This window comes from Vanellus vanellus, assembly GCF_965231255.1.
Source record: "Vanellus vanellus genome assembly, chromosome: 9".
NCBI classification, from domain to species: domain Eukaryota; kingdom Metazoa; phylum Chordata; class Aves; order Charadriiformes; family Charadriidae; genus Vanellus; species Vanellus vanellus.
In genome coordinates this window covers 1,567,812-1,581,125 of record NC_138914.1, presented here as the reverse complement: position 1 = coordinate 1,581,125, position 13,314 = coordinate 1,567,812, and the positions used below count along the sequence as shown (strand labels likewise).

Here is a 13,314-nt window from a genome sequence, read left to right as displayed (position 1 = left end):
TCAGCCAGATGGAGACTAAATATTTCACTACTACAAGATGAAGCATTCTGCACTAAAATGGAACCTTGATTGCAATAAAGTCATTAATTACAGTCTCAACTGATTCTCCTGTCAGTATACGGGAGGCACTAAAGACAACTGTGAGGAGACAGTGCATCAGCTACACTAAGGAAAATAAAACAGTAAACCAGACAGTTATAAGATGATATTTAACCGGCACTGCTCACGGTCTTTGCAGTGTAACAGGATGGAAACTCATCCATGTGCTCAATATATCCATCCATCTTTGAAAATTGACACACTGATTTCCCGACGATGAGAAACCTGAACAAGTTTTAAAAGCGGCGAAGAGCAAAGAGGAGTCAAGTCTGGAGAATCCTGGAGTAAAATCTTACTTTACTGGAGATAAGACAGAGCAGCTTTTATGGCTTTTTAGCATCTCATATTTGTAGAGTAATTTATGGCTATCTGGACCCCCAAAGACTGTGGGGAAAGGGGAGACAGAACACTATAAGAAAACATACCGAAAAAAGCCTGCTAATTGTCAGTTTGAAAAAAAAAAGAAAAAAATAATTAAATGTGAAAATCCCCAAGCCATCTCCTTGTCTGAACGATTAAGTCAGGGGTGCTGTAAGGGATGTAGATGGAATAAGCAGCACATGCTAAATTCTCCGGACACTCTACAGCACAGACAGCGTGAGTATGGAGCCAAATCCTCACTCAGAGTTTCACCAGCACATCTCCCATCAAAGTCACTGGGAGCTCTAAGTATCCCCCTGTAAGTGTGGATTTGGTCCTCGGAGAGAATATTACAGTAAAATCACTTCAGACAGTCGAAGTCTCTCACTGTGATATATTCCCAACGGCATTCTTCAGGTCCCTCCGTCATTTACTGACTTCTACTTTGTCGCATCCCGCCAGATGGAGGCAAGAAATTTGAAGAGCAACTGCTACACGAAATATAAGGAAATAAAACCAACGCTGGCTCCCGGTTTCACAATCAGTCTTCACTTGCGCTTGAAGCCAACACCAGAGATCTTTGCAAAATTACCATTACCAGATACGCTGGATGCCAGAAATAATAAACCCCGCTGCAACACAGTGACATATCAGGAAGACATACTGCCGTACGTTCATCTTTTTAACATGTTAAAAAAGTGCACCCAAATCTAAACAGACTTCCAAATGCACCAGAAGTAAAACTAAATAACAGAAAAGGCCCCGATTCTATCATTAAAAAGTAACTATCCCCTGCCATCCACGGGTGGGCAAAAGGCTGGACATCTACTGTACATGACTCCAGAAGCGCTAGCCAGACTCGACATTCTGGATAAAAGCAAAAAAACATTAACTTGTCTCACTTTATTCTCTACAGTAAAGGTTTTTGTGTACTCCATACCACACGTTTCTTCTACATTAACGACATTGATAATATAACCCATCAGAATTTAAGTGATATAATGAGAGTCAGGATAGCACACAGTGCCGAACTTTGGCAAGGAGATCTGAGCATTCAAATTACAGCAAGTAGCTGTAGATCTAGACCACGCCGAAGTTAGGACGTATATTCAAAGGGAAAAGGAAGAAAATCAAAGAAGTAGCAAGAACAAAGACACCATTAGAACCTGGAAAGTCTTCTAAGAAACATGCTTAAAGAAGCACAAGAATTGTTAATGCAAATGATTGTTTTGTAATAATAATTTAGTGAAATGAATCTATCAACATAATGTAAAAGCTCGTTAATCGACATGAAAGGGTGTTAGCTCTTAATTTTCTGCTGGGATGGTTTGTGGGGGTTTGTTGAAGGTGGGGTTTTTCTGCATTTTTTTTTTCTTTAATGGAGAAGAACTCGAGATCTCCAAAAACATGCATGTTGGCACTTGTGGGTACGAAATCACACTGCTATTTCAGAAGCCAAGTTGATGTTCCTGTTACCAATTTGGCCTAGACAGTGCAAGTTTGTTCATGTAAGATTAAAGGGATGAGGTCTCTATGGCATATTGCAGTATGGTCCTTGGAATAAGATTCTCATTTACTAAATAAATTACTGTATATTACTGTATAATGGTGTTCACATTATAACTGACAATTAGCACCATTAAAGAGAAAGCTCATAAACAGCCAAAGCTCACATCAAATTAACACAGTCATGATTAAAATCACTCTTCTGATTTCTGCTCTTCACAGAAATAATCAGCATTTTGCATAAAAATGAGTACGAAGCAGCTAAAAAAAAAAATAAATGAAAAAAAAAATCACAGTTACGCTGGGACGGTGTTACCCAACTCCGCCAGCACGGCACTGCCGCGTCAGCTCTTCGCTTGCCTATGAAATATTAAGCTCCGGGTTTCCCTCCCAGCAGGGAGCGCGCACGGCGTGCCCTGCCTGCCGCGAGCTCCGCGCGGGCAGGGCTGGTAACTGGTGCGGTGACACTGGAGATTAAAGCACTGCAATTACTCCTCTTGGCTCTAATGAGGGGAACCTGGGTTCTCTCCTGGCCTGAGGGAAGCTCATCTTCTTTATTTTAATTTTGTCATTTTGCCATTTAAATGGTTTCTAGCGTTTGCATGTTCATTTATACTGCTTCGACTTCAGAAAGAGAAAGAAAAACCTGAGTAATTATAGCAGAGAAGAACAATAACAAAATACAAAGGAGTCAGCAATTCATTAAAATTTAGAGAAAGTGACGTTAAAAACTTTTCTTAACTTGAAAAAAAAAAGGAGAGAGACTTTTTCTAAGCTGGCGCAGAGCCCACATCCTCATTAGGATGCGCGCTCCACTCACACAGCAATGCACTAATGGTATCGCTTTAATCTTCGGCATCACAGCACTAGCTCCTGGCCTCACCCAAGATGATTGTGCTAAACTGGCAAGAGGGAGAGGAAAAGAACCTTCATGCCAATGCTGATCAGGCCCGGTATCATGAACTGGAACCTGGCTGTGGATGAAAGGCACGTGGACGTCTCCATTCATAAATGCTGCTTCAGAGACAGCCAAGCTCTTAATGGCTTCATAAGGCTCAAGTATCACCAAAGAAAATCGAATCAATAAATAAGCAATCAAGACCACATAATGAAAGAATACCATTACATATGCCATGGTTTGAAAAGGAATCACAATATGCTACATATGCATAAAAGCACTGCAAGATAATCCGCCTTTGATCCAACATGCCTTTAAAGCAGGAAACAAAAGGATGTTCTCATATATCTTACCAACTAATTTAACATATACATCACAAAAAAATATGATCCAGATGGGCTTCAATGAAGGAAACCAATTAACGTAGACAGCCTTACCATCTGACACATTAGTTGTAATAATAAAAACCAAACAACATGGTCAAACAATAATGCTCTGTATTATATCTGACATTTCTAATTAGTTTCTGCATCCTCTTCAAGAAAAAAGACTACCAGCAAGCACTTTGTTTCCCAGAGGAAAATATCTAAACTTCATGTGCACAGAGCACAGTCTATGGATGAAGCTGATCTATCTGCATTCCCTTGGGATGTGCTTTGGAACTAATGGGTTTTGCATAGTCCACATCTGGTTGCACAATTAGACTCAGAAAATGTTTCCTTTTAGCTGCATCATCACTGTAACTGCTGCAGACCTGGAATGCCAATACCTACCTGCGTGCTCCATAAAAGCTTCACCTACATCCACAGGCTCAGAATAATCAGAATTATTCAGGCTTTGCTTTCTGTAGGATAGGATTGTGTTTTTCCCTTTCTACAGCTTTCCTAGAAATGCCACTTCTCAAATGAAGTACAGTATTTCTGGCACAGACCTCCCAGCATCAGGCAATTAGGGTTGCATCAGACAGTTGCAAGCTGAACTACAATTAGTATCACAAATTAAAAGCTCCACTATGCATACATGTACAGTTACTGTCTAAGAGCTCAAATCCCAACTACGAGAGCTGGTTTTGCATGTATTGGCAAGAAGGATCATCGCCTTAGACCTACTGGACCCCTCAAAATCCACCCATGAAAATCCTCTCCAGCGCACGACTGAAATTTGGAATTTTTGGGCAGGAGGTAGATAGCATCACAACAGGGAAAGGCTTGGTTTGGAAACTGCTCTTCCTTTAAAAAATAGTAAAGAAAAGACTGTGGGAATTCTGCTAATGCCATCGTACCCAGGAAGGTCAGACAACAGAGGTTCATGACATTGCAATAAATACAAATCACTTGGAAAATTACATTTTCATTATGAAGATTAACACTAAACCTATCTGATACAGCAGTTTATTTCGCACAACATTTATAAACAAGTGACCTAAATTCAGAAAGGCAGTCTCCTCTTTTTCTTTTTCCAACTTTAAAGTAGTAAAAATTAGTATTCCAACCAATTGAAAATAAAATGAAGGATATTTAAACCAAAGTAAAATTATTTCTTAGGAATTTGCTTTTTTCTAAAGTAAAATAGCTTCCATTCATCAAGCCAGCATCAAATAGCCTTGGCATCATAAGAAAGGGTTTCTGAAGTGGAAATACTACTTCTGACACAAACAAGAAGGCCCGGGCTCCTTTACCATCTCCGCTCCCTGAAGTTTCAAAAGAGAAGTTGAATGCCTCTGTAGACTTCCCGAGTGCTGCTTCTGCCACCCAAATAGAGGGTTACAAACGTCAGTATTGCCAACTGAGACAGACAGGGCAGCATGAAAATGTTTGGGCCTTCGCTCCACATGTATGGGGGTGGCTCCTTGTAAGAAACCACAGCTACATCAAGCCAGAAAGCTGATGGAAAAGCTCGTCAAAAAGGAAGAAAATAAAAAATCTTTGCCTCACAGAACGTCCAATGTACAGGTTCAGAACAGGGAGATAAAAAATGGCATCTAATTCTCATGTGATGGGGCAGCTGGAGCAGGGAGGTAAGAATCGGAGGTTTTGGTCATGTACCAGAGTATATGACAAGCTCACTTTGTGCTTTGGAAGCCCCTTCCCGCCTCTTGAAAAATAACCTGGCTAAGGCCACACGTGATGAATTATGGCAAACCAGGGGCTGAATCAAGTTCTTGCGAGACCCAGCTCACAAGACGACCATTTCTGCTCACCCACCCATCAGCTTTCTGGGCCAGCACAGCTCCCCGCAACCTGCTCATGTCCACGTGCCACGCTCTCAAAGTGCTTATCTGCTTACCGACAGGCAAAGGCAATCCCAGATAACACCCGCTTTATCTCACCATGCAAAACCTCAAATATAAAGTGAAAAGTATCAACACACTCTGTTGACACAGAAAACATTGTACTGCCGACAGAGCGACCCAGGACTACTGGTCACAAGCCAAGACCCAACCGCGCCGGGCTCCACAGCAGCCTGCGCTGCCGGGACTCTCCCTGCCATCTAAAGACACATCCTTGCGGTCAGCTGCAGATGGTCTCCCAGCCCCGTGCCCTGAACACGGCCACGTTGGCAGGGTGCTGTGCCCGAGCCGGTACCTTGCTCCCGCTGCGGCGCCGCGCTCTGCTCCCATAGCCGGCCGGCAGACGGGGCTGGATCGGGTCCAGCTGGCTCCTGTGCCGGCAGAGCAAATGCAGAGCTGTTTGCACAGAGACACGTGGTCATCCTGTCGGTAGAAGGCAAGGGACCGCAGCTGAACGCAGGTAGGGAGCGGGCCGTCCGCGCGCAAGGAAGCAGTACCGATGAAAGACGGCGGTGTCGGCCCAGCGGCTCCCAAACCGCTGCTGTTTGTTTGTAAGCGTCATGGGAAAGAAAAGATTTGGAGGACAACGAGGTCACTTTGCAGATATTTGCAAGGAGATCCTCCCACACGTGAAAAGCTTATGGGAGAAACCAGAAAAGTGGCTGTTTGCAACTGAACCCATGGGATGAGAGCGCTGGCGAGGCGGGCGAAGCACAGCCAGAGCTGACAGTGCACGAGCACATAAGAGATGATAGATAGAGTGCTGCGGGGGCCGGAAGGGCCTTGAAAGTGATATGTTCGCTGAAGGAAACATTGCCCTATTTCACAGTCGTCTCAAACTACAGCAATACATTCCGATTTTATTTTTTTCCAGAACATAAGCGCATGTCTTTCCACTCACCTCAACGGGGAACCTCTTGCCATTGATGCTGTGCTCAGAGCCAGCCGATCCGTTGCTTTGACCCCAGTGAAACTCCACTTTCTCTGCCTTGAATCTGCCCGGCAACCCGGCACCACTGACAAAATAATCGTCCTTCAGCAGGATAGCAACTGCACACACAGAACAAGGAGAAAGATGTTCTTAGCACAGTTTTTCTGAAGCATTTACAGTTTTTTCTCATTACATTAGAAAATTTCTTCTAATGCAAGTAAAATGTCAGGTCATCATTTTCTTCTTTACAGGGATTGGTTTAAAAAAAATAATCTACAACTAATGCTGGATAATTATGGAAGTAATTATGAAGTTACATAGACTACAGAAAACCACAAAGTCCAAATTTCTCAAGGACTTTTTGCCCTCCTCATTGGACTTTGATTAAAAGTTAAATGGTACACTCCATCAAAACCCTTTTAATGTGGTTCCAGGGACTAATGGCTGACCATGTTCCTTGGCCTTGTAAACCACTGAAGGTCTGTAGATCGCAAGTTAGGAAAAGCACATTGGATTTCCTCTGTTTTGTTGGGGGGAGCAAGGGGGACAGGATGGACCCCCGTGCCCTGTCCCACCTCTACTGCTGGACACGGCACGGACATACCTTAACCTCCCTGCTCCTCCGTTCTGTAAAATGGGGAGAGTGACAGTAACGTTTTTGGGACCCACTCATAAGAAGTCCTCCATAAGAACTTGGGTTTTATTACAGTAACTCTGACATTATTACTATGCGATTCAATACGGGTCAAAAGGATCTTCTTTGTATTTTCTTTTCATTTCCAAAAGCCTTTGTATTTCATGTAACAATAAAAGCTGTAGGTCCAAATAGAGGGCAAAATCGTATGGTAGAAGCTGGTACATGTTACCCAGGAGGTCTATGGTCCAGCTAAGAACTCAATCCAGCTTTCCAAAAATTCCTGTCTGCTGCTCTCACCACAAGATCACCTGTCTTCCTAGCATCTCCCATTTTTAATATGCACGATTCCTAAAAATTACTCCGTACAAAATCCTTTCTTCTCATCCCTTACAAAAACGTTGCTTAAAAACAGAACTAAAATTAGATTTTTTTTTTCTTGTAAAACCATTGCAGACCACTGCTTGCTGTGCCCAGAATCCTGTGATTAAAATTTTTGGGTTTGTTTTTTTTTTTTTTTTAATGGGAATAGCATAACCCACAAGGATTTCTCTGTGTTCTCAAGCCAACTGTGTGATCACAATGGGAACATGAATATAAATCCAATTTTATTATGTAAGAGGGAGGATTTTATTCACTGCTGAAAAAACAAAAAGGGCTAGTTGTGAAACAAAAGTTATTCCTCTGCTGGTGACTCAGTGGCAGGCTCTGCCGCAGGCTAGGCTTTCTCCCGCACCAGGGCTGCCCCCCGTGAGTATGCACCGTTGGCTACAGCAACCTCAACTCAGGTGCAATTGCCCAATTTAGAAGCATCCCAACTTTAAATTGTTTACGTTTAAACCATCTAAATGTTAAATTGCATGAGATGTTCAGATATTTCCAAATTGTGCCAGCAACATCACAGGGCTATTTTTTCCCCATGATTTCTGGTTCTTTCAGCACTCCCTTTGTATCAAAGTGTTTGCGTAAGACGACGGGTGGTGCAGGACTGGCTATAGACATTGCTAGTACGGGTGGCCACTGCCTTCTTACACCAAATCTGTGAAACACAGGTGACTGAAAGCACCTCTGCTCTCTTCCTCCCATAAAAATTCTCAATGAGCTCAGCAGTATTTTAAATACTGAAAATCTCACTCAATTGGTTATAAATTCCATAGATAAAATTGTAGGAGATGAGGAATAAGGAAAGCAGATTCATGTGCATCTGTTAAAAACCTCTGTGGGGATTCAGTTGCATCTGATAAATATTTGATAGTTCCTAAATCATTTATGGCTCTGTCAGGGATCATTTTACTTGTTTTAGATGAATAATTAAAAGGATAATTAGGAGGATGTACAATCTGAAATGTTCATCTAATTGTTCATTTTACAGTATTTCTTCCACTGCTGAGCTGTACAACACATGTTCCCATCACCTTCCTATCTCAGCAGCATCCCCCTACCGCCAGTGATTTGGGGGCTTCCCTCCCCTCCATGAGATTTGCAGGACTGGAATAACCAAACATCACCTTACTGGGCTTTGGGAGCCACTGCTTTTATCTCACGACTTCCGTAGAGTGCACAGCAAGGAATCAATCCCCAAAGCCCACTAATTTAAAATACCGTATCATCGGGATTACAAAACCAAAGGAGGTGGTCCACAGCCACCAAGATCACAATTGCGTGACGCCACTTGCAGAACCGGGGCCGGAGCTGTGTGCCTGTCACCTTCTTGAGATCAGAAGTAAACCCGGATACACAGCAGCTCTTCCCCTGCCTTAGCAGAGCAGCTCTGATGGTCAGGACCAGCCAGAGCGAAGCACGTCACGTAGGAAAGGTGCTTAACAAAAACACACCTCTGGTAGAAATTTTAGACGGTTTCTCTAAACGGAAGGAGTTTTTAAGAAGTTCTCAGTGATCTAAAAAGGGGCAAAGTGGCAACGTCTGCGTAATGCTGGCAGGGGCACTGCTGCTACGGGGGCTCTTCCCACAGGGCAGGCCGAGCGCAAAGAGGCCTCCTCAGCCTCAGGCCCGGCTGCCGCCAGGTAACACTTAATTACAAAGTGGCACAAGCGAAAACACCTAATGCAAATACACATATGAAATGTGCTTCTAGTCTCCAAGTGATCTTTACCACTTGGGAACCAACCACCGCAGTGATGAAATCGAAGCCCCATTAGCGCCTTTGCCAGTGTAATCGTGCCCAAAAGCACTTCTAGTCGAGACGGGGACTTAATGAATCCCTTTCCATTTTCTGACTGAAACACTGTTTTCTGTACATCGTCTGCCCTTTACCTGATATGGGGGGACGCAAAAAACAAGAAAGAGCACAACAGATCTAAAGAGCAATAACCTCTTTACCTTTTAACATTTCAGAGCATAAAAATAACTAATTGTTCTATCTAAAAAAAAAAATTACTAGGTCCGATAGCAATAACAATAACCCGAGTAACACATTTCCTGCCAGTTAATGAGCATCAAGGTTACGAGCCTTTGGCTTTCCCTCGGACCCCCGTCTCTCTTAACCAGTCATTAATTGCTGAGAAATGCCCTCCACATCCGTCACCATTGCTTAAACAGATATTTAGTTTACTGTCTCTGTCAGTCTGCAATATGAAGGTCTCACGTGGCCATCTGCTCCAGGACTCTGCTGCCAAAACGCATCGCAATTTATGGCACAACCTGCCTCTGTGTTCTGCCCACGAGCCAAAACACCCTCCTTGGTTTGCTGCTCTGCTGCTTACCACCTTAAAAAATAATCCCAGGCAAGTTTCTTCAGAAGGTCAGAAACCCAAGAAAAGGAACGGGACTTGATAAAATAAGGGAGGAGTTAAGAGCTCGGCAGAAGAAATCAGGGATGACAGCAAGGCAAAGAGAGTCTTCACGTTACCAGTAAAAGGCCGTAAGTTACCAAGAAAAGTGACAGTTACTGTTGCTCTGCGAAGCAATAACTTGTCAGCAGAAATCCATACCCCAATGGGTGAGGAAATCAAATATAGCAGCAGTGCTAAAATCACCCAGCAGAGGAGACTGAAGATACAGCTTTCGTTGCCAACTGCGTGGAGACTGGAAAATTTGCTGGCACGTTTCGGTTCAACATGGCTTCCTATTGGACGTGCAGCAATATGTTCCTATTACACTTACAGCACAGCATTAGCGGCTTTCTTAGAAGGATCACTTTTTCGTGGTATTTCTAATTACGTTGATTGCTGGTTACTACAAACACCCCTCTGTGACCAAAAGGGCAGGGTGCATAACATGAATAGATTAATTAAGCACCGAATTTCCATGGCATTCAGCTCTGCCTGAACCCCGTGTTGCTACAGAGGGCAACAAAGCGAGGATTTCAAAGCCAACAGGAGCATTTCTTAGTGAAGCTGGAAAAAACCCTCAGTAATGCATCAAAAACCCAAGCCGTGCTCGGTGGCGGTTCACTTTAACTGGATTTGCTTTGCGCCGAAAGCAAACGGCCCGTCACGCCATCTCATCCGAGGGGCGATGACTCTCAACTCCTGCTAACATCCCGAATCGCCGGAACCGGATCTGAAGCGCTCGCGGGCTCCAGGTTGCAGCTCAGATCCCAAGTCCCCTGGACACGGTGGCCGCACACGAGGTCACGCGCCGTGCACAGGCGTGTGGCAAACTCCCCGAGCAGGTACCCGCCCTGGGTCTCGCTAGCAGACCTCTGCCTGGGGACACGTTACATAAAGCACTATAGAGATGCATGTCGAATGTTAATAAAGATAAAAATATACTTCCAATAAATAAAATTGAATTAATTAGTGGTTTAATCCAATTCCCTAAAAATATGTGACCTTGTCAAATGAAGAGGGTGGCCTTATAATTTCTGCTTTTTACATTTTTAGAATTAAAGAGTAATCAAATGCATTCGGCTTTGCATATAAATCAACCTTGACCTTTCGGTGAACTGTTTTGGTAAAAATAAGCAGTACTCTGACTGTTCTTTTCTCTAAAAGCCAGAACAGACAGAGCAGAAGAGGATTCAGTTCAGTGAAGAACACAGTGCTATAATCATATCAGAAACACATTAATAAGCCCCCCCTACTCTGAGCAGTTATTGCTCTTTCTTCTCTAAAACCTTCCAATTTCTAAGATTCCCCTTTTCCTACAAAAGTCTGAGCCTTGCATCTCAGCACTCTTTTGGATTAGATGTTACAGCCTCCCAAAGCTGATAATTCAAGGTTACACCTTGAAACACTTATGCGGCTTTTTATTCTGAGGAACAACTGACTACCAAGAGAATTATTTTATACTGAGAACCTAAAAAAAAAATCCCTTAAAAAAAAACATCTTAAAATCAATCTGCAGAACTAGCTTTGCACAGAATGCAGAGGCAGAGATAGGTGCCTGCTGCTGGAAAATTATATTTAAAAAAAAAAAAAAAAAGGCAGCAAAACCCAAACAACAGAACAATGAAAAAGGAGGAGGGTGGAACATGGCTTGCATTTTTAATTGACTGCAGGCAGGCTATGGAGACAAACCAAAAAGAACATACCCGTTTTTCCTGTGTTTTTCATCCAAGTCTTGTTCGAAGATTCATTGTCAAAACCATCAAGCTGCAGTTCTTGGTACTCGTCTCCAACATGCGCCTGATGGTCTGTGATGTCTATGGGAGACTGGTGAGACCCTCCGCACTTCTCGCTGGAAGTAACCCAGTGCTCGGGACCATAGGTACCTGTTAAAAAATACCAATGCCAATTAACATTCCAGTGGCTCAATAGTTCTGGATAACTCTTAAGCAAGAGGATGAAGCACTTGAGCTCCCCAGATAACTCCACCGCAGTTACACCTCCAGCAGTTGAAAGAGGTTAAGACTTGTAAACTTAGGATAAGACTGAAATCCATTAGCTTTACGGAGTACTCCAACTTAGCCTCTAGCAGTAATGAACAATGCCCCCTTTTTTTTTTTAATTACTATTCTATAAAACTATCTGCAATTCCCAAGTTCCCTTAGTGCGTATGTTATGAATTCGCATGGTGTTACAGGAACTTTCCTAAAGCTTCGGCCTTAATATATTAGTGTATCATTTACCTTTTCACATGAGACAAATAACGTACCGGTTATCCATTACCTCGTGTTTGTGTACCATTCTGCTTAGATAATATGATATTTATTAATGACCTCATGTCTTTTGGAGGTTTTGCAGACAGAAAAGATGAAAAGAAAGAATTCACCTAAATGTATATTAGTAAATTTGAAGAAAACAACAAAGTGGGGAAAAAAGTGCTCTGGATGGAGGAAGCAGAGAGGACAATGACCTGTCAGGAAAATACTGTAAATTTCTTTTGCTGCTCCTCTTACATGAGTTTTCTGTTTTCCTTATTAGCACAGCCTCTTCTCACCTGACAAACACTACTCTCTCAAAACAAGTCAAGTCAAGTATTAGCAGTGAATGAGAAACTCCAAGGACTGAGGGGCAGTGTCTCGCACATGCGTCTGTGCCCAGGCGTGTCAGAGCCACCCGTGTCACACGGCAGCTAGCCAGAAGCAGACACAGAGCAAAACGCTGTCACCTCTCCTCCCCTCTCTTTTTTGATTTAAAAAAAAAAAAAAATTACAGGGAGGAGTTTAAGTTCTGAAAAGCAATATAAGCTTCTATAATTTGTGAGCCCATCAGTAGCCACTGTGCAAGGTCAGGAAGAGAAGAGCGTGCTGCAGCTGCAAAGAGAAGTGACACCAGCAGCTTCTGTCGCCAGCACGTCAGGGTCCTCATGGGCTCAGCATAACGCTTTCAAGTATTTTTCAGTAGTTTAAGGCATCGCTGTTATCACAGCTGCCCACCCAACTCACAATGCACAGGAGGAGGAGGGCACCCTGCTCCCGTTCCGGAGCTTTCACCAGCTCCAGATCACCTTTTGGTGTGTTGATGAGTTCTTTACCCCCCAACTTGTTTTACTAAATTTCGGGACAGGATTGAGCCAGCACCGCTGCTGGGAGAAGGAACGCGGCAGTATCTTCCTGTGTGGCGGTGGAGCTGCAGGATGTAGTACCACAAACCACCGCTCAACCTGCCCGAGGGCGTCTGCCACGGCCCTACCTCGCCCGGCCCAGTCTGGGAGGTTCTCCAGCACGAACAGTCAATAAAAATAACCCATAAAAATAAACGGTTTCAGGCAAAGACCTTGTCATCCCCACCGCACACCAGCCCTATGTGCCATATAACACAGGGACCCTCAACAGCACACGCGGGAGGATCTCCAGTGAATTTCAAATTTTTTTGTGGCCTCCCTCTCCAACTCTTAAATTGTATTAACAGAGACTAAGAGATTATCTTCCTGTGAGTGCAAACAGTGGTTTAAGCTCCTGAAATAACAGCACAGAGTTCTTGTAAAGCACTTTTCGCTCACAGTTCTTGAAGTGCTTTACAGCAGGGATCAGCACCATTATTCTCATGCAAAGACAGGGAAATTGATGGCCTGAGAAGGGAAGCAATTTGCCCAAGCTCATCTACCAAAAGCCAAGTTACAGCCCTGAGTTGAACTCTGCTCTCCTGAGCCCCCTGACGTCATACCCGCACCGTCCCTCCCAACTCCGCAGGCAGCATGTCTGTTCCATAGGCAGACAGCAGTAAATAACGCAGCGATATGCATTTATT

General features: G+C 43.5%; 1 protein-coding gene across 1 annotated transcript in view; it reads right to left on the bottom strand.

Annotated features, from left to right (window-relative positions):
* Positions 1-13,314, bottom strand: part of PTPRG (protein tyrosine phosphatase receptor type G) — a gene marked incomplete at its 5' end in the record, with an annotated part of 415,116 nt that overhangs the window by 177,986 nt on the left and 223,816 nt on the right. The window contains 2 exons of the mRNA XM_082487722.1: positions 6,055-6,203; positions 11,214-11,393. Coding sequence (XP_082343848.1) covers positions 6,055-6,203; positions 11,214-11,393 — 329 coding nt within the window. The remainder of the gene's footprint in view (positions 1-6,054; positions 6,204-11,213; positions 11,394-13,314) is intronic.